The 23,176-nt window shown below is 36.5% G+C and overlaps 1 protein-coding gene across 1 annotated transcript in view; it reads right to left on the bottom strand.

Moving 5' to 3' along the window:
• The window catches only part of THSD7B (thrombospondin type 1 domain containing 7B), a 779,270-nt gene extending 758,525 nt beyond the window's left edge, over positions 1 to 20,745 (bottom strand). Inside the window, exon 1 of the mRNA XM_026449366.1 lies at positions 20,607 to 20,745. Coding sequence (XP_026305151.1) covers positions 20,607 to 20,745 — 139 coding nt within the window. The remainder of the gene's footprint in view (positions 1 to 20,606) is intronic.
• Between the last annotated feature and the right edge of the window lie 2,431 nt (positions 20,746 to 23,176).

The raw sequence follows: 23,176 nt of genomic DNA, 5'->3' as shown, positions 1-23,176 counted from the left end.
ACCAGCTTGTAACACTGGTCATTCTTGGCAATGATTTTAAAATAAAGTTTTCTCCCATGTGCATATAATGGAGTGGCTGTTTCTTTTCGCAGGATCCAGAGCCGCTGATGCTGGGCCAGTCTCCCAGGTGCTTCCTCTGTATCCAATGACAGTTCAGGAATCCTGGCCTTCCAACACATCACTGCGGACATCGCCACAATAGTTTTTTCATCTGTCCTTCCTCCTGTGACTGAGGGCCCTCTTCTGAATTACTGACTTTACCTCCTATTTTTTAATGATCTTCTACTATTTAGATTGTAAAATGTGGACTGTATACCATGAAGGTCCACCCCCCACTCCCTTATGGCAGGCTCTGGACCCCTATCCTCAGTGCATGTGGAAGAAGAAAGTGAACCATGCTTAGAATACCAAGGGGAGGATGGACTCGGAGGGTACATGACCCAGTTCTATCTCTGCTGCTCCAACCTGTCCTCCTGGTCATCATTTTTCTCACTTGTTAATGAAAAGACCAGGTTTGCTGAGCTGAAGATCTCTTCCAGCTTGAAAACTATAAAAACATTGCCCTATGTTACGTTTCATAACGATCCGAACAATGACAATGACCTCTGAAACTATTAAAAAATAAATTTTACTTTTAGCTAACCTCTGGTGTCAGTTCCAACATCAAAGTTCAGACTGCTAATTTAATCAACCTAAACAAGGCACCTATACATCCAATACATTCAGTATATACTTCATGCGTCCTTCCCTCTGTTTTCTCAGCTTTAAACCCTTTAATGATTCTAGAATTTCCATTATGTGACTTAAGTGTACTCATCCTAGATTAAGTGGCACCATTAAATTCAAGCATCTGATGTTTAGAGGTGAAGACCTTCAGGGAAATGCACTATTTCTGGGCCAGCCCAGGGTATCGAATATCAGTGACATATACTCTACATCTGTCCACTAATTCATTCTGAACACTGCTTCAACATACCTTCAAATCTGATTTTGGGCCTTGGGTTCTGTAATAATTAAATCATTCTCCGGTCTGAAAGCTGGCTTGTCTATTTCAAAATCAATCAAGGGCAAACAACTCAGAGTCTAACAAAGAGAAGTAAGAGACGGTGAAGCCTACCTTTTAATGCATCACTGGCTTTTATGCTGAATACAAGATGCTTTTCAAAGAAAAGTTTTTAAAAAGTATCCTTGATTTGTAAAAATCCTGGTAAGAACACAGAGTTCCTTTCTCATGTGCTATAAATAAAACTCCCTAGGGGGAATTTCTCCTTGTCAAAGTTCATTCTAATGGAAATGTCTTCATAATATCAAAAGAACTTAAAGAGCTAAAGTCACTTCCCCAAAAATTTTTTAAAATTTAACCTAAGCAGTGAGGAGTGTTTAAATAGCTATAAAATTCTTCTCAAATTTCCCATTTCCATTCATCTCATTAGGATCCTCTAGTGGCCTTATTGTCTACTTCAGAATTTAACGATTAGGAAGCACAAGGGCTTTCTCAGATAATTCTCTAGAGCTTTTAAAAAAATTGGAAGTAGTGAAGAAATAACATATTTGTAAAAGGTGAAAAGTTTTACATCAATATAATGGAGAGGGCAATTCTTCTTGGTGCTCCTTCCGTGTGGGCCTTCACAGGCCATGGTCTACTGGTTCCATATTTGGATCATTAAATGGCAGCCCTCCGACTTGGAAACAGTAGCTGTGTCTTGCTCTGCTTTGTAACTCTCACAGCACAGCATCTGACACATAATAAGTACCCAAGCACTACTTACTGCATGATTAGAATCTTAAGATTCAAGGATAAAGGCAGGAAAAATAACCTAAGACATTTCAGATCTAAACTTTGTTTTTCTATTAAAACAATAAAAAAAATCCAAGGAATAAGAAGGCTTTTCTGTTTTACAGAAGCACTGAATAAGAGTATGAAGATAGTTTTCTAAGTATCACACTTTTTTCTAATCTTCTACTCATACCTTACAATAGAGATTTGTATATAAGAGACACTTTCTGCATGGGGGGTACATATATTTCATTTATCCAAAAACATATACTCACCTACTCATTTGCACACTCATTAGCAAAACTCATGGAGGTCAAGCTCCGTGCTAAAATCAGCTGTGCATGCTTATCTTTCTTTCATCAAAATTTGAGCCCATGATTTTTACAGACATTAACATTTTTCTCTTGAAATGTGAGTTTTGAATCACTTTAAAATTGTCATGAAATATTTATTGTAAAGGTTACATAATGCATGAAAATGAAAGTAAGTGGTATGTAAAGACATTTGTGCAAAATAGTACTCCCTGGAAATAAAAATCACCAAATAAACATAAGCTGAAAAAGCATTAGGTATAGGAAACAGACCCCTCTTTGGTCTTTTATAAAACGTAATAAAATGCCCTTCTCTATGGCCACATGGCTGCAACGTTGAAACTGATTTTTTCAAACAAAAATACAAAAAGATTTTTTTGTGTGGTGTGTGCATGTATGCTATGCATGTGTGTGTGTATGTATGTGTAGTGTGATCTAAATTAAGCCATGGTTCAGAGATTATTTTGGCTCTATTAATCGATAACAATACATAACTAAAAGCCATCTCAAGGCTAAAGGAACCAAAGGAACCGTTTTAGCTAGCACAAGTAACTTACTACAAAGAGAAAGGCAGTAAGAACAAACACATATGCACACACGTGCACAACAGGTATCGGCAAGGCCCAATATTTTACAGACCAAGTGGGTTAGTAACATTGGTTTAGAGATCCTGGTCTCAGCATTAGTGGGACACAAAATAAGGGTATACACAATTCTCAGCTGCAAACACGTCAGATCATTCATGGTGTTCAGACCGTATTCTCTTTGAACATACGCTCTTTCAAGTGAAATTAATCAATCTCTTTATCACTCTCGCTGCATCTGGAGCCATAATCATTACCCAACTGCTGAGAAAGAAATGAAACCACTAATCGCACAGGGAGTAGAGCTTAGTGTTCAGAGCAGGAAAGTTTTTATTAAGTTCTAATTTGAAAAGTGATTTTTCATGACCAGCCAAACAAGACATGCTATGAGCAAGAGGCTGCACTATCAAACCTGCCAGCTAAGCATCCACTGGCATATTAGCAACATGTTAAGAACTTTAGAACTTATACTTTGCTTAAATTATGCAATGATTGATTCTTAAAATCAGCTTATAATACTCAATATTCTACATAAGTATTCTGGGTCGCAATATGAGAATCTATTTGATTCTCTGAACTCAAGCATCCAACACATGAATGCCTAGTTAAGTATAATTCTGAAATTCTTCCACCAGCACTTTTAGGAACCCCACTTACAACAATTGTAACATAAACCCATTAAATTGTAATGAGCAAGATTTTCACCTACTTGTAACTTTCTTGTGAACTTTATGAAACCTCACACCATTGGGGGAGCTAAATATAGCTGTGCTTCACTGGAAACTGAAGTACAAAACCGATTTGTGTGTTAACTGAAACATAGTGTCCAATTGGCTTGCCTTATAAAATCGGATGTATGTTCCCAGAAGAAAAGTTACAGTGTGAAAACACAATTTTAAAATCACATTTAAGAATGCAATAAATATTTATCATGCACCTTATAGCTGAATAAATGGTAGTTACTTAAGGTATATAATAATACACAATACAAATAAATATGAAAATGAAAACACAATATTTAACCCCCAGGGGGTTAGGATTTTAGAGCACTCGACATAGCCTACAGGGTTGAATTTAAAACAGAGTTTTTAAGAAATAGAAAAGTAGTATCTCTTTACGATTTGAACCAGGTCCTCTCAACAATATAAGCTAAAAGACACTGGCCATTTAACTAAGGATATTTTTTAAGATTCCTTGGTACTTTAAAGGGTATTTGCTATATTTATTTTTCTTTTTGCTGCAAAAATGGCTTTTTCCATGATAAAAATCTAGGAGTGGCCTCTGGACATAAGCGGTAACAATGATAATTAAAAGTCTGTTTCTGGTCGGGTGGGTGGCTCACACCTGTAATCCTAGCACTTTGGGAGGCTGAAGCAGGTGGATCACGAGGTCAGGAGATCAAGAACAACCTGGCCAACACAGTGAAACCCTGTCTCTACTAAAAATACAAAAATTAGCTGGTGGCGCACTCCTGTGGTCTCAGCTACTCCAGAGGCTGAGGCAGGAGAATTGCTTGAACCCAGGAGGTGGAGGTTGCAATGAGCCGAGATTGCACCACTGCACTCCAGCCTGGTGACAGAAGTTTTAAAAAAAAAAAAAAAAAAAAAAAAAGAGTCTCAGTTCCCCACTGTTATATCCCAAGTGAGTTTTAACATACTGTGAGCTTTTTTGGGGTGGGGAAGGGGGCAGGAGGAGCTAAACAGAATTTTCTAGACTTTCTGGATAGTAAATGTTGGAGTAAAACTTACTTGCGGTACTCTCTGCCTAGTAGAAGCTCACAGTATGGGGCTGGGCGCTGTGGCTCATGCCTGTAATCCCAGCACTTTGGAAGGCTGAGGAAGGCAGATAACTTGAGGTCAGGAGTTTTCTATATTTTTAAACAATCGATTGCATTCCTTTGTCTTAGAAGTCAAAACTCTAAAAGCAGAATTTAAAGAAAATCTCTATTCAAACTAAATAAAAAATATTTATGAATAAACTTAACAAAAGGAGGACAAGGCTTATACACTAAAATTTATAAAACATCACTGAAGGAAATTAAAGAGACATTCTATGTTCATGGATTGAAAATTCAATACTGTTAATGAGAGGTGAAGCCAGCTGGACTTCCTGGGTCAAGTGGGGCCTTGGATAACTTTTCTGTCTAGCTAGAGGATTGTAAACACACCAATTAGTGCTCTGTGTCTAGCTAAAGGATTGTAAAAGCACGAATCAGCACTCTGTAAAAACACACCAATCAGTGCTCTGTGTCTAAAGCATTGTAAATGCACCAATCAGCACTCCGTAAAAACGCACCAATCAGCACTCTGTGTCTAGCTAAAGAAACACACCAATCAGCACTCTAAAAACGCACCAATCAGCACTGTGTCTAACTAAAGGTTTGTAAACACCCCAATCAGCACTCTGTAAAAATGCAACCAATCAGCACTCTATAAAGTGGACTAATCAGTGCTCTGTAAAATGGACCAATCAGCAGGGCCAAAAAAAGGGAATAAAAGCTGGCCACTAGAGCCAGCAGCAGCAACCTGCTTGGGTCCCCTTCCATGCTGTGGAAGCTTTGTTCTTTCGCTCTTTACAATAAATCTTGCTGCTGCTCACTCTTTGGGTCTGCACTACCTTTATGAGCTGTAACACTCACCACAAGGGTCTGCAGCTTCACTCCTGAAGTCAGCGAGACCATGAAACCACTGGAAGGAACAAACAACTCCGGACATGCCACCTTTAAGAGCTGTAACACTCACTGTGAAGGTCTGCAGCTTCACTCCTCAAGTCAGTGATACCACAAACCCACTGGAAGGAAGAAACTCTGGACACATCTGAACATCCAAAGGAACAAACTCCGGACACATCTTTGAGAACTGCAACACTCACCACGAGGGTCCCCAGCTTCATTCTTGAAGTCAGCGAGACCAAGAACCCAGTGGAAGGAATGAATTCCAGACACATTAAGAGAATGATTCTTTCTATAGTATAGATTCAACATAATCCTTATCAAAATTTTATCAGGTCTTTAGAACAGAAATTGTTAAACTGATCCTACAATGGAAATTGAAATGAAAAAGACAGAATAGCAAAAACAATATTGATAAAAAGGACAAAGTTCCAGGACTTTCACTTTCCAATTTCAAACTCATTATAAAGCTACAGTTATCAAGACAGCATAGGCCAGGTATGGTGGCTCACACCTATAATCCCAGAATCCCAGCACTTTGGGAGGCTGAGGCAGAAGGATTGCTTGAGTCCAGGAGATTGAGATCAGTCTAGGCAACACAGTGAGACCTCGTCTCTACAAATTTTTTTTTAATTAAAAGTAATTAGCCAGGCAGGGTGGTCCATGCCTGTAGTCCTAGCTACTTGGAAGCCTGAGGTAGAAGGATTGCTTGAGCATAGGAGATTGAGGTTGCAGTGACCAGTAACTGCACTGGCACTCTAGAGTGGGTGACATAGTGAGACCCTGTCGTAAACAAAAAAAAAAAAAATATATATACACACACACACACACACACACACACACACACATATATATATAGTACTGGTATAAGGATTATGTATAGACTATAGATCAATGGAACAGAACAGACATTCCAAAAATAAACTCTAATATTTACATTTAATTGATTTTCAACAAAGATGCCAAGGCAATTGAAGGAGGAATTTCCATAGTTTTTACAACAAATTATGCTAGCACAATTGAATAGCCACATGTAAAAAAATGAACTTAGAATTTTATTCATACCAAATAAATTAATTTGAAATGAGTCACAGACTTAATTGTAAAAGTTAAAATGATAAAAATTTTAGAAGAAAACTTAGGAGAAAATCTTGAGACTCTGAACAGGGCAAAGATGTCTTAGATATAAGACCAAAGTATAATCCATACATTTTTAAAAATTGGAAAACTGGTCTTTATAAGAATACAACACTTTTGCACTTCAAAATACACCATTAAAAACTGGAAAGACAAGCCACAAACTGGGAGATAATACTTGCAAAACTCACATCCAATAAAAGACTTGCATCCCGAACGTACAAAGAACTCTTGAAACTAATAGGAAAACAGTTTAAAAAAATGCAAAAAAGATGTACACAAATATTTCACCAAAGAAAATATACAAGTGGCTAATAAATACTTCCAAAGATACAGTGAAGTGCAAACTAAAACCACAATGAAGAACTATTTCGCACCCACTAAAATAACTATAATCAAAATGACAATATCAAATATTAGCAAGAATGTGGGGAAACAGGGACTCTCATATATCGCTGGTAGCAATGTGAAATGGTATAGTCAGGTTGGAAAATAGTTTATTTTTCTTAAAAAGTTAAGCATGTATATTCCATACAACACAACAACTCTGCTCCCAAGAGAAATGAAAGCATATGTCTATGCCAAAATTTGCATGTTATGCTCATAATGGCATTATCCATAGCAGCCAAAAAGTAGAAACAACATAAATATGAATATTTTTAAATGCGCTCTATCCATACAATGGAATACTATTCAGTAATACAAAAAGAATGAAATACTGATATACGCTATAGTATAGAGGAACCACAAAAACATTATGTGATATGAAAGAAGCTGGTTTAAAAAGGCCAATATTGTATCATTCTACTCATATAAAATATCCAGAGAAGTCAGTTATGGAGACAGAAAGTAGATTAGTGGTTGCCTGGGCTAGAGGCAGGACAGAGGGTAACTGTAAATGGGCATGAAGGATTTTATTGGGGTGATAAAATAATCTAAAATTAGATTGTGGTGATGTTTGCCAACTTAATAAATGTGCTAAAAAGTTTGAATTATACATTTTAAATTGGTAAATTTTATGTAATATAAATTATGCTTCAATAAAGTTGCTTAAAATAAATAGCCAATCTTTCAGGCTAACAATTACTAGTATTGTAACAGCATTGAATTCTGTTTAAAAACAAAAAGTCTCCACTTGGCATAAAACATTTGTTCATTGGATCATCAACCACCCAACATGGAAACCAATTTACATGGTATTAAAAAGTTGTATTTTTTTATTAATGAGATTCTCTATGGAGAATGGCAACATCATAAGCAGTACTAAGTTAAAGTTTCAAAAGAGGAAAACCTAAGACCTTTTCATAAAGAAAATTCAAGTAGTAAAAGGGCACTGGCAAGTGTCAGTTCTATCACATATCTACACTATTCAAACTCAGTTTCTTCCATTGTAAAATAAATTTGTATTCTTGTCCTGCCTACAGCATCCCAGGGCTATTGTAAGGCCTCTATAAGAGAAGTAAAAAAGAAAGTGCCATAATATTTTTTGAACTCATTACAAATATAAAGGTGTCACTTATTCCCACCTACACTCTTGCTTTTCCTCATGTTAAGTCTGAAAATGGAAGAATTCAATCATATGGACCCATCTAAGCTCGAACCCAGGTTTGTTCAAACATGCTACACATTGTCAGTTCTAAGAAAGCTTTGAGACTACATTCTGCTTGGTAATTGCTTTGGATAGAATCCCAGAGCTCTTGCTTTGAAAACAATAGAGTTTTATGAATGGAAATGTCAGAGGAAAATATTGGAGGTCCAATATTTGAAACAGCTAAAGTACATTAAGAATGTCACTAGAGATGTGCAATAACATAAAAAAATTAAATATTTATTTTAGAAAATAAATTTTAAAGTGCAGAAAAGGAATACCTAATGGCCACTTTAGAAAAATAATATTTATCATTAGATGCATGTGTATATATCCAAACTACATTACGTTCTACATATCAGAAGGTGGAGGGCCAAAAAATAAAAAATAATAATATATTAATAATAATAATAATGCCAGAAGGTGGAGGGCTAAAGAAAAATTTTAAAAAGTAGCATTAATTACATGCTTTATATGACTTAAGCATGTAATATGTACTTTGAGTACAGAAAATTTAGTTTCAGTATGTAATATAGAATATCAACTAGGTTTTACATCATGCTTCTCATTTATTCCCATTTTACTGATGAGACAGTAGAGGCATAAGGTTAAGGAACTTGCTCAAGGTCACACACAGCTTGGCTTAGAACCTAGACAGCCTGACTCCAGTGTCCATGCTCTGGGCTCTGAACCACTCCACCAACCTGCCTTGTATGTAGTGAAGGCTCCTTTATCATGTACAGTCATCAGTATTTGAAAATGGTATAAAGTTGTACAAATAAAGCCAAGTAATTAAGCTGAAAACAGTTTTCTAAAAAGATCAAAAGTGCAGCACTCTTTTTCAACATAGTACATATATTTAGCAATAGAAATCTTTGAGCAGCTGCATTCAATTAGAAAAGTATTAACCCTGAGGGAAAAGCTATAAAGGGCAAATCCACATTTTATTCTTTTTGTAGTGAAGTGTATTCATGAATGAAATCCACCACTGGATGACAGAACTACTTATTTCCACAATAGCTTTTTATTTTACACTTTTGAGAGAAGATGATCAATGTAAGAGAGTAATAATATCATGGATTCTCCACATGATCTGTAATAGTTACTTGATTCCCATAGTAACTCTAAAAAGAAACAAAAGCCTGAGATGGTTAATTCGTATTTCTACTTTTGCTAAGAAAATAAGCTTTAATAGTACGTATTAGAATAAGATAATAAGTGACGTTAAATGTACACCTTTTGAGTTATTTCTCTGAGTCTCAGATAACATCTGTGGCACTAATGTCTTTAGCATATAAGTCATCTATGGCTATAGTGTTGGGAACTTTGGTGAAATATCAAAATAACTGCACAAATAGGGTAAATCCATAAAGTACACAGAAGAAGGTGGCCTTTTAAAATACTTTGATTCCAATAAAAATTGACTGTGGTTTATAGCATCTAAGGTCATGACCAGAAAGGTGTTTACAAGGTAAGCTTTTAAGGTTCCTTTATGACTCCAAAGCACTGTTGTTCAGTCTTTAGTTTATGATTCAATTCCACTCTGATATGTCTGACTTGCTTTGAACTCTGACCTTTGTATTTATATGGTGACCTGTATTTCCCAGTTAATAATAATTCAAACTTAAGTAAAATATCAGAACTCTGCCATGGCAGAAGAAGGTGCAGGGAGATATATCCAGGTGCCAAAAAGAAATTTCTCCACCAATAATTTCACCACCAGGCAGAATATTTCCCATATCAATTGTCAATCCAGTATTTCAATTCAACCCCTGATCATCTAAAACCAATGAACATTTGAATTAGGTTTTTTAAAGTTTTAATCTGAAAAAACTTTGGTGGCCAGTTAATTTTATTATAGACAGATTTTCTAGTATATGTGCAAAGAGAATACCTGTGTCGAGTACTGTCAAATTAACCCAGTTCAACATGCTATTATATTCCAGAACAAACAGACTGTGGTAGAAGTGGTAAAAAGTACATGAGAAGACTTCCCGTTAATGTGGGAGACATGACATAGGTATAATTTTCACTCCCTGCTAATACTCCACTGAAATGACAGTAAAAGCATTAAAAGATATAACTCAGTAAAGGTCAAAAAGAGAGAAAGATCGAGAAGATACAGCAACGAATTCTGCAACATGAAGAGGCAGATAAATGTAGGAGCTCTAAGCAGCTTTGCAATGTAAAAGAAGCTGAATATTAGGGTCCTACAGAAGAGTATGAACCAAACAACAAAAAGGCCATTTATACTTGCAAAACTCTGGGAAGGCTTGGGACCTAGGCACTCTAAGAAGGGGCAAGGCTTGTGGCTTGAAATGAAGAATACTTAAAAATCCATAAAGGGAACTAATGAGCTCCTCTGTCTCTTCCTTAATCTCTGCAGGAAAACAGACAGCAAAATTCAACTTCTCAAGAGGACATTCGTGAGAAGAGTAGACAACGTGGAAGGCAGTTTGAGGTATATCATTCAAACCAGAGGATATAAGTGAAATACTGGGGACTAAATGTTGAGCCACCTCCACCAAGACCCGCTCTCTTGCCCTTTTTTCAGTAGTACAGCGTAGGCAGTAGAAAAAATGTTCCTATTTGAGGAGATGTTGACTAGCTCCTGTACTAAAAATTATGCATTTATCATGCCTAAATCCATTTTCCTTTCTTATATAACAGACCAGTTACAGACACCTTCCCTTGTGGCTAGGAGAGGCCAGGTAACTATCTTCTCACCAGTGACATTTGTCAACAGAAGTGATGGGTCATGGCAGTTTTAAAACACATCTGTAAATTATTTGCCACTCCTCCCATCAAGAGATGATCTGGAAGCTCTCTCTTTGGAGACTTAATTGTAACCAACAGAATGCAGAAAAAGTGACCATGTATGGCCCTCAGGCTAGTTAAGAACAAGTTGAGCAACTCCTCCCTGTTTGTCTGTGGAAGCTTACTCTAAGAGTCTTCAGCCACCTATGTAAGGATCCTGGCTGCCCTGAAGCTTCCATATGGCAAGACCACACAGAGAGAAAGGGATACCTGAAGAATTTCAGCTGTTCCAACCCCAGCTAGTTAAGTCCAGGTGCCAGCTATGTGAGTGATGAAGCCCTCCAGATGACCCCAACCCCTGAACCATCTGATTACAATGGCGCACGAGAACGAGCCCAGGTAAGAACACTTAGCAGGGCCTAATGACCCACTGATGTGTGAACAAAATTGGTAACTGTTATTATTTTAAATCACTATTTTGGGGTGAGCCTTTACACAGCAATAGAGAATTGGAACATGGACGGAACTGCTGTGTCACTTGTTTGAAATCTGTTGTTCTGGACTTCAGCTCTTCCCTCTTTTCATCAGCTAGAACATGGAAATGCCTGTGACCCAGCTTGAATGGGTAGAGAATGATGTCTTTCCCGAATGTGAAGGAAAAGTGCCTGGCTGAATGGACACATGGAGCAGAGCCTCCAGTCTGGACCACTAACTACATAATTTCACATAAGACAGATCTGAGCTTCTATTTTTTTTAAGCCACTGTATTTTGGAGCTTTGTTATAGCTGCGTAGCCTCCACCTTAAAGAATACAGCTCCAGAGAAAAACCTTTGGGTATTGATAAATACAGATTTTTTGAGGGACCCATGCTCCAACAAAAAAGCCAGCTCTCCACACAAAACTATTTTGACAATGAAGCCCAACAGCTGAATCACATACACAGAATGTTGAATCTGTTTTAGTGTCTTGCTTTTAATCATGTGAAACACTAAAGAGATAGCCAATAATAAACAGACATTAGAAGAAAGCTCACTATGTCAGAGGCCATGGTCAAACACATAAATGAAGGAAACAGGAAAAAATGACTCAGAGAAAGCATAAATGGTGCAGAGAATGAAAGAAAAAAGATTAAACTACCTTTAATATCCTCTGAATGAAAAGCTACTACATCTATGCAACAAGATGCAATTTAAAAAAATCATAGAACAAGTAAAAGACCTTACAAATTAAAAACGGGATTGTAGAAATAAAAATGTTCAAAATAATAGTTAAAAGATGAAGTAGAAAAAAAATTAGAAATTAAAATAAATCTACAAACAAAAGACAAATAAGGAAACTATCTAAAAATTGAAGATCAGTCAGAGAGGTCAAACCTTTTTCTAAAGAGTTTCAGAAGGAACTGATACAACAGAGAAGAAACTGCATAAAAAGAAACTCAGAAGTATAGAATATGGCCAGGCATGGTAGCTCACACCTATAATCCCAACACTTTGAGAGACCAAGGCGAGTGGATCACCTGAGGTCAGGAGTTCGAGACCAGCCTGGCCAACATGGTGAAACCCTGTCTCTACTAAAAATACAAAAACTTAGCCAGGCATGTTAGTGGGCACCGATAGTCCCAGCTACTCAGGAGGCTGAGGCAGAAGAATCGCTTGAACCCGGGAGGTGGAGGCTGCAGTGAGCTGAGACCACACTATTGCACTCCAGCCTGGGTGACGGAGCAAGACTCTGTCTTGAAGAAGGAGAAGGAGGAGAAGAAGATGACATGGACATGAATGAGTAATGAATACACCAATGGAAATATCCTACAAACATCTAGCACAATAAAGAAAAAAGGCTTACCTCAAAGCATATAATCATGAAATTTCAGAACTTTATGTATAAAAAAGATTCCAGAGAAAGAATAACAAGAAAACAGGTAGCAAGGTGCAAAAAGGCAAGATCAGAATGGCATCAAACTTCTCAGTAATGGCACTGGGGACTATAATACAATAGGGCAAGACTCAAAATTCTGAAGGAAAAAAAAGCTTTTTAACCCTGAATGTCACACCCAAGCTATCAATCAAGTATATGACAAGCATAAAGACCCTTTCAGACATCAAAGGATTTGAAAAATTACTTCCAGTACACCCTACTTCAGCAGTACTAGAGGATGCATCTGGAAAACATAGCAATAAAGGCAAAGAAGAGAAACAGAACAGGAAATGGGATTCAAGATGAGCGAGAGCAAAAGGATGTTCCACAGATGATGACTGTGCAGGCTGTGCAGGGAGACAGGACTGTGGGAAAATCTCCCAAAGACAACATGTAATCGAGCACTTAGAACTGCGCTTGAATCTTTGAACAAATTAATGATGGGCACGTGACACATCAAATGGAGCTTTGGGGAAAAGCAGCAGTAGCTTCAAAGAAAACCAAGCTAACAAAAAAGGAGGAAATTTTTCATTTCTATGTAAAAGAAAAAGCTGAACAAGAAAGGATGCAGATGCACAGCACACTGCTTGGCTCAGCAGGGGACACTACATAGAGTATGAGCACTGTTTGTTGATTTAAGTATTTTTATATAACTATTTTGAATAACTGTACTAAGGAGGAGAGGAGTAGATCTAGGAGAGATAAATGCTTAACTAACATAAGAGAGAGTCAATAGGAACTATCTAATACCTATCAACTAAGAAATATCACTCATGAGCATATTACCTAGAAATATAAAGGTGAATATCAGAATAAACAGCAAAAAGAGTTGAAACTGTCTCTTTATGGAATTGAACTGGAAGGTGAGATATAACTATAATATCTCATTATAAGATTTAGAATAATATTTACATCTTTAATTATGTGAGCCTGTTTTTTAAAGATTGAGTTCAACGTCTTTTCCAGAGACGATCAGAAATGGTACTGGAATAAAGTGACATGGAAATATATTTTCACATTTACTGATTTATATTTATAAGTTTGACTTTAATTTACAGTCGTTTTATATCCTCTCCTCAATATATACTACAAGCTCTAGAATAACATGGGTCATACTTTCTCTTTCATCTCTTCTCAACTCCCCTAAATACAGGCACACACACAAGCACATACACACACCCCCCAAAAAACAGTGCCCCGTATTTTGCTTAATGTGCTGGGGATATTTTCTATTTTATATTCTTATTATATAAGTTATTTATATTCTTGATACCTGGAGTATATTGGTGAACAAAATCAGCAAAAAGCCCTGTCCTCTGGGAGCCTACATTTTAATACTACTTAGAAAAAACATAGCAGAGTAATTTACTTTATGCAATTTAGGTAAGATGGATATTTTTCTGATCTATTGGAAACACTGGAAAATTAGGGATTGTAGTCTACAAAAAAATTAGAATGTTTAGTGGTGAACCCCAGGCCATATGTCTACACTTTTGGATACTGCTGATTTAACACTCATGCCTCTTAGATAAACCAATATCCATGGAAGTAATTAAAATGATGTCAACATAAGTAAAATTTCCAGAAAATAAATTTCATGAACTTCTAGCACATATTTTAAAAAATAGCTCTCTCCTAAGAACATTTTATTTTCTCTAAAATTCCTAACCTTTAATATATAAATAGGTAATAAACATAATGCAATTTTTTCCTTAAAGTACATTCAACACTGGAAACACTATTATTTAAGCTATAATTAAATATTAATATATGTAAGATACTTTATTCCTTAAGCAATGTAATTTTCATAGTCTCTTTTTTCCCAAAATATTAATTCCAATTTACATACTTAGTTCTTAGAAATAGGTCATTATCTTCACAGTTTTTATTCATTGAGCATGAGCTACTGAAATTAAAACTTTCCTAGAATTTGGCATATATAAAGAAAGTTTTAGACCTAAAAAAGTTAGTGGAACAATTTTGACCATTAATTAATAAAGTGCACATACCTGTCAAATAATCCCCTCTTTTATGTATGTCTAAGAAATAGAAGTATACAGAAACTGTATAACATAAAAGCACAATTAAATATTTTAAACCTGAAATTATTAGATAATAATGATAGAAATAGTAACTAACAGTTATTGAATAGCTGCTATATATTAGGTATTTCAAATCGTGTCTTACTTAATTCTCAAAGAGTCCTGTGAAGCGTTTATTATCAATATCCATTTTCAGATGGACAAATATGACTCAGAGAGGTTAAACAACTTTTTTTCCTTAGACAACCAGGATTTGAACATTGGTTTACCTGTATTAGTGTTAGTCTCTATTAGTGTTAGTATTATACCTGTATTAGTCTGTTTTCATTTCTCTAAAGGAGTACTAGAGACTAGGTAATTTATAAAGAAAATGTTTAATTTGGCTCATCGTTCTACAGATTGTACAGGAAGCACAGTGCTAGGAACTGCTTCTGGTGAGACCTCAGGAAGCTTACAATTAGGGAGGAAGGTAAAGGGAGAGCCAGTGTGTCACATGGTGAGACGGAGCAAGATGGGGATAGGAGCCATGCTCTTTTAAACAACCAGATCTCTCATGAACTAATAGAGCAAGAACTCACTCACTACTGCCAGGATGACACCAAGCCATTCTTGAGGGATCCCCACTATGATCCAAACACCTGCCACCTGGCCCCACCTCCATCATTGGGGATTACATTGTAATGTAAGACTTAGATGGAACAAACTTCCAAACTATATCAAGAGTAATCTCTTAGGATGACTGAAGCCTATTTTAAAAGCCTGTCACACACACACACACACACACACACACACACACACACAGACACACATACAACAAATATGGAGTTTTCTTCTATTTCAGAACTTATTATTCAAAACATAATTTGTTTTCCAGACTTTGTATAAGGTCACTTGCAAAATATAATTTGGGGTGATGAAAATGTTCTGAAATTAGATAGAGGTGATGATTTCCAGCACACTGTGATGTACTAATATCACTGAATTGTATACTTTGAAGTGGTTAAAATGGTAAAGTTTATATTGTGTGTATTTTGCCACAACAATTTGCTTTAATGTCATTTCAGTCCTAAAAGGAAATACATTCGAATTTTATCCTCTACCTATGCCGGATTACAAATTTCAAGCCCATCTCTTCATTTCTAGGACTACATATTTAAATCCTACCTCTTTGGTAGTAGCTCACAAATTCATATCTCCAGCAGAAACCTCTCTCCTGAATTCAGACCCCATAACTTCCTAGTGAACACCTCCACATGAATTTCTAACAGAATCAAAAGTTTAGCATGCCCAATACTGAGTGCTTACTATTCCTTGTATACCAGCTCCTTCTCAGTACATATTAAATGACAGCAACTCCCCTCTTCCAGTTGCTCAGGTCAAAGTCAGTAACACCAATCCCACATCAATAAATCCTGATGGCTTTATCTTAAATCAGGGTTTCTCAACCTGGGCACTGTTGAGATTTTGAAGCCTGATAATTCTTTGTTGTAGAAGAATGCTCTGTGCATTTCAGAATGTTTATCAGTATCCCTGGCTTCTAGTCAACACATGTCAGTAGCACCCCCAGTTGTGACAATCAGAAGTGTCTCCAGGCATTGCCAAATGTCTCCAGCAGGGCAAAATCACCCTTGGTTGATAATTGTGGCCTTAAATATAATATAGCCAAGATTCAACTCCTTGTCCGCACCTCCACTGCCATGGCTTTGGTTCAAGCTATCACCATGGCTCTTCCCTTTAATTCCGCAGTAGCCTCCTACCTCGTCTCCTTGCCCTGCTCTTCTCAGTCAGCCACCCACAAGGATCCTCTTCAAATCTTATTGAAAAGAACATCAATAAGAGAGTCAGCTTATGTCACCACCCTCTCAAAACCCTCCCATGTCTTTCTATCTCACATAGAGTAAAAAACAAAATCTTATTCTGACCTATGAGGACATACCCCATGTGGACCCCGTTAACCCGTCTGACCTGAGCTCCCATCACCCTCCCCAAGTTCACTCTGCTCCTGCATGCTGGCCTCCCTCCCCACATGTCCTCAAGCATGCTCTCCACACTCCTGCCTCAGGTCCTTTGTCCTTCTTGTTCCCACCATCTGGAATATTCTTCTTCACCTTGATATATCCATGGCTGGCTCCCTCACTTCCTTCAGGTCTTTACTCAGATTCACTTCCTCAGGCTCATGGACAACCTCTTTAAGCTTTTAGTCTCCTCGCTCCCACTGCATATCCCTCCTCCTGGCCTCATCTTTCCTTCTTAGCACTCGCCCTCATCTAACATACTCTATTTAACTACTGATCATGTTTCTTACCCTCTTTATGAGGACCAGGGATTTGTCTATTTTATTCTCAATCAATTTATCTCATGTACTTGTAACAACGTCTGACACACAGTAAGGACTCAATAAGTATTACTAGAAATAAGTGAACCTCTTAGAACCAAAACTGAGGAATTTTTTAAGAGAGCACGATTGTACTGTGGGATCAGAGACCATAATCTGTTCATCTATACAAAGCAGGCAAGCATGAACAGTTTTATATTGAAACTTAAAACAGCCAACAACATTGTCCCTTATCTGATACTGTTGCTGACGTGATCCTTCTTTCTTGACACAGCTAACAGAGTGCCTGACACTAATATAGATTATAGGATCTCACCACAATAATGACAGGCATTCAACAGCCTTGCCAGATCAATGACCTTGCAGCCTACAGCTCATCAGACTCTCCCTCAGTATGGAAATCCTAAAAAACATAAAGCACTCACTTATTATTCATCAATCCATTGTTTCTCCAAAGCCAGGACTCACTTAGAAATGCCTGTAATTTGGATGAGGTTGACTAACATCTGACCTACTGATTTGGGGTGTGGGGGTGGGGAGCAATAGACACCAGCAAAAGAGTAAAGTAGTTGACATGGCAATCAAAACCCAGAGAATGGTTTCTAAGTTTCTAAAATAAAGTATAGTTATCTGGGTCTCCATGGAAATCTGTTCAAATTCCAAATTACATTGGACCTGAGTTCTTGGATTTGATAACATACCCTAAAAATACAGCTAATTTCAACTGCAGTACAGTGTTAAAAATCAAAATGAAATACACTAAACACATCTATAAATAGGTAACAGATTCTAAGATGTTGATGTTGACTTTGAAGGTTATAAACGAGAATTTTTCCAGGTATATAACTCCTCAAATCAATTTATTATTGCTTACCTTTAAGATAATACTGCATTCATGTCAGCATTATTTATAATAGCAAAAAACTAGAAGCCACCAAAATGCTAAGAAATAGAGGAAGAGAAGATAAAGCAGCAGGAAAACTAGATAAATTTATTAAATAAAAATGCTAAAGAATGCTATGCAATCATTAAAAGATGAGGTTGGCCTATGTGCAGTAATATGTAATATTCATCAATATATCATTATATGATCAAAGATAGCTGCAAAAAGCAGTGCAGAGTATGATTCCACTTATATGAAATGTATGTGTATACATACACGCATATATGGATGAATTAAATATTTTCGGGTGCACCATTCTCCATCCTGCTTCCTGCTCAAGAGGTTTACCCGAATGGATACAACCACGGGCTCCCCTGCCTTGTGGTTTTTGGTTGAATTTATCCAGTAGGAGGCCTGGCAGATCTGAAAGCTGGAGGAAAGTGAGGTGGGGCCCTTCATTACCCCGGCCTCCTTCCCATTTGCTGCAGGTTGGTTGCATCCCTTTAAAACCCACAGTATTTGTCAAGCACCTGCTCTATAAACATTCCTCTCCAGATTCCGGGAACCACTCTTACTCCCGGCCCCTACAGACCCAGAAGTTGTAGAGGCTCCCAACTGATAGAGTTCAGGGTCACTGCACAATCCCTTGTTGCTGTCCTTACACACTGCTCACACTAGCCTACTTTTGTAAATGTCCTTCTATGAAACTCTTCTCAACTGCCAACTTTGCATGTGCTGTTTCTTTCTTAACAGAACCTAATTAATAACTATAAGTATAATTATATGTATGTCTTGTGTGTGATTCATACACTTAAATATGCATAGATGTGTACTTACATATACAAGGAAATTTTCTGAAGGATACAAAAGAGATTGGAAAGGGATACATTTGAGCTTTTGTTCTTAATTTTGCACCTTTTAGATTTCTTTCACTTTTAATATGTCAGTCATATACAAGTAATTTGCTTTGAAAGCAAAACCAAATAGGAAAAAATTATATTGTTACCTTTTTGATGGCACTGTAAGGAGGGAAAGAAGTAATGAATACCAGAAGAAGTGATAGTAGTGACTCATGTGTTCATTTTAAACAATGTGTTATGTATGATGAAAAGGATCCTCACTTCTGAAACTTAAGTTTGACAGTTACCAAAAAAATCCATCCACTGTAGAGTTTGCTTTTACCATCTTGTTCCAATGACCTACTTTTAGAAAAGCATCCTTATTTTAAAACTTGCTTCAAAATAACCCCATTTTCTTAACACATCTCATTCGTGTTTCAAATTTGCCACTTTCCATTTTAATCATATTTTTTAAAAAAACTTTTGACAGTCGTCATAAAAATGTGCATATTTTGATTTGATCAAATGTTTGTCTTTTGTGATTAAAACAAAATAACCCCATGCCCAGAAAGGAAATACTGACTTTCAGGACTATTTCTAAAGCTTCCTAAAACTACTGTGAGGGAAAAAAATGCAAATCAGTAAGGAAGTATTGGAGCCCACAATTAAATTAATTTATAGGGGCTTTAATGCAATTAAATTTCATCCAGACTGTATCTCTAATGGTGGTTTTTTTTTTTTTCTTACTTAAATGACTTTAAAGCATAATTCACTTTCATTTTTGCAAAATTATTTAAATATTACAAATATCACTTTTATACATATTTCCATGGTGACACAATACATTTGAAGTCTATTTAATTTACCGATGATGAGGTCAAAATGAAAACTCTTTGAGGACCATAGATCTTTTAAAACATCACATTTTCCAGTTCCAAGATATTAAGTATATAAGTTATCTGTATTTGAAAGAATGGAGTCTTGAGAAAACAATAAATATTTTAAATGATCTGATTGTGAAACTTAAAGAAAATTAAAATCCAGAGCAAGGAAAAGCATCAGTAATATGAAGAGCTAAGATGTTTAGGGTTCATAATTTAAGTTAATAAATTATTAGGCTTTGAAATTAAATTTAACAGATCTTTTTCACAGCCAAATTAAGGAAATATTTAGAAATGAACATAAGTTATATTCCAGCCTCCAAACTTCAACTAAAATTATTCATATACATAAAGGATCATGCATGAGGTAGCTAAGAATCTCAAAATACATTAAGGTGACTCTACAGTCACAACTAATGAGCAAAGCTGTTATGATAATTTTTCATGCTCTCAAACCTAGACATAGAAGATCTATGTTGGAAAGTATTTAATAATAGATAGCTAACTAGTTTAAACCCTGAAAGAGACATGCAGAACTGGGCCAACCGTTCTTAGCTGAGAATATCAGCTAAATTCAGATGTCATTTTTGCTACAAATATGCTCCATACTGGTGAAACATTTGACAAAGGAGAAGTAGATGTAACTATGGAAATCATAACTTTAATTGACAACAACATGAAAATTCAGAAGGATAACAAGTATCATGGATGGAGAAGACAATTATGCAGGAGTAAAAATCAAATATAAGCTGCAGAATTTTTAAAAAGAGTCTATTTTTCCTCTCTGGGTATTTCCCACTACTTTAGAAGGAAGAAGAAGAAGGGTGGAAAGAATATACTTCTTGTTGATGGAAACAGGACAAAGGAACAGCCAGGACATTCCTACCTGGTTTCCAGATGAACTGGTTATCCTTTTTGCCTTCCAAATGAGCTGCATGGGACAGCAAGAGAGAAAGCAATAGAAAGAGATTCCTCATGCCGCTCCATACCCAGCAAGTGACTGTCAGGTTGCTCTTTGGAAACATGCTTCAGATTTTTCAGCCTCTTGCCTTGCCTATTCCTAAAAGAGAAAAAGAAAAATCACATAAGTTTCTTCTGCAAAGAAATGATAAAAACTAATTTTGACTGCTAGAACCTTTATTATGATGGTATTGCAAATTTTTCATTACCATGAAGATAGTACATATAATAACCCTGTGGGAAAAGCTACAAAAAGCAAATCCATATTCTGTTTTTACCATGTTTTGTATTATTTTTTGTAGTGAAGTGTATTCATGTATGAAATCTACCACTGGATGATAAAACTACTTATTTTCCCAATTGCTTTTTATTTTATTCTTTTGGTTAAAAAAAAGATCAATGTAACATGATAATATTATCATGGATTCTCTACAGGATCCAAAGTAGTTACTTTATTCCCTTAGAAACTCTAAAAATTAAAGAAACAAAAGCCTGAGGTGGTTAATTCATATTTATACTTATGGTAAGAAAATAAGCTGTAACAGTGCATATTATTAAAAGAAAGTAGTAAATATAAGTTATGTTAAATGTTAAATGTACACCTTTTATTTCTCCGAAATAAAATCAGGTAAGTTTCTTCTGTACAGAAATGATAAAAACTTACTTTGACTGCTAGAACATTTATTATGATGGTATTACAAATTTTCTATTGCCATGAAGATAGTCTTTATAATATTAACATTTGAAGGTCAACAGTTAATTAGCCAGGTTTTCAATCCTCACCCATTGAAGGCATCATCAATTCTATGGACTCTACAGTCTCTGTGTCAGTGTATTTTATTCTTAAAAGCAGGTTGGCAGATATGTTGTTTATTCCTTCCCTTCTACTCAGACAAATTCCACGAGGAGCTCAAGATTCGCAGAAAGGGATACACATACACAACAAGTCCAAAGCAGGGCAAGGGATGCGCTAACAGTAGTATTAAGAAAGTGGGATGGAAAGATTGAGGACAAGGCAATTAGTTCTTCTGTGCTGTGCAAAAAAGAGAGGAGAGCCTCACACAAGATAATACTTGAGAAGAGTCTAGGGAAACATAAGGACTTGAAGGAGTCAGGACTGGCATCTCAGGCAGAGAAAACAACAAGGCGTTGAAATGCGTTTTGTGTTTGGGGACTGGTGATTAGGCTGCTGGTTGCTGTGAGGGACACAAAGAAGAGGGAGAAATGGACTAAAATGAGATTTAAAACATAGGTTGGGAGCCAAATTGTAAAGAGTTGTGAATGGCATATGAGGTATTTGGGCTTCATGCTGTAAACAGTAGCAAGAATCATAGAAGAGCAAATTATTTTTAAATAACTAGGATCATTGTGGATTAACAAATAATGGATTACTAGTAGACGATGGCAGAGACATTGAGGGCAGTTAGAAAATTAGTGAAACAGTAGTCCAGGCAGGTATTGGTAAACAAAAAGATCAAGGATCAGGAGAGACTTGAGAAGTCATACAAATTGCTTCTGGATTTAAAGGATCTGGTTAACAACTGCATGTGCTATATAAGAAGAAGATATGATAAGGGATAGAAGGGCAAACTTAAATGCCTGAACCAATGGGATCCCTTTAACAAAAACAGGAAACAGGAAGGGGGCACATTTGAGAACGTGCTTTACTTTAGAATAGAATAGATTAAGTCTGATGAGGCTACCAGACATCCAGGTACAGTTTTCCAAAAGATAATAAGAAAATGGTACTGGAGTGAAAGAGATCTAAAATAACTTAACATAATACATGTATTATGAAAAATAAAAAGATATAGTACAGGAGGGTAAAAGGAATGAACAGTAAAAAGGATCTGAAGGGTAGAAGTTATTGCCCCTAAATATATACCCACACAATTACTATAGGTGGGTGGCAAATCTGACTATGAGCTTCCTAGTGGCCAAAGAAAAGAAACAGCTATTGCAGTCTATGGTCCTCATGTGCATAGGATTAAATTATACCACCCTGCCCACAGTTTTTGCCTTCTGTTTTTTCCCCCCAGGGAAAGACACCGCCCTGTTCCCAAGCACTGTTGGGATTTATACCAGGAGTCCTCATAAATACAGGTGGTGTGCTGGGCCATGTGCTGAACACATTACTTCATCAAATAAAACAGCAAGTTGTCTGTGGTGGAGTCTCGTGGCACTCCTGGAACACTCCAAGGGTACAGTGGCAAAGTACAAATCAGTAAAAATTATTCTACAAGGAGTCAAGCAATGAAGTTCCAGTACACAGCTCTCTGGCAGCCTGCCTCAATCCAGGGATGAAGAGTAAAAAGCAACCAAAACTTTTCTTCAAAATGTCTACACTGCATACCAATATTGAGAAGAGCAAAGTGGAGTGCTCCAGCTGAAAGATGGTAAAGCTCAGTGGTTTGAGTGGTTTTTCTTCTCCAAGAGTGGCCTGTTAGATGATTTCATGAAACTTCTGTGGCACTACTAGGCACAATTCTAAAACTT

Source organism: Piliocolobus tephrosceles, chromosome 11 (genome assembly GCF_002776525.5).
Source record: "Piliocolobus tephrosceles isolate RC106 chromosome 11, ASM277652v3, whole genome shotgun sequence".
NCBI lineage: Eukaryota > Metazoa > Chordata > Mammalia > Primates > Cercopithecidae > Piliocolobus > Piliocolobus tephrosceles.
The sequence above is the reverse complement of the archived record's forward strand: the minus strand, read 5'-3'. Positions and strand labels throughout refer to the sequence as shown.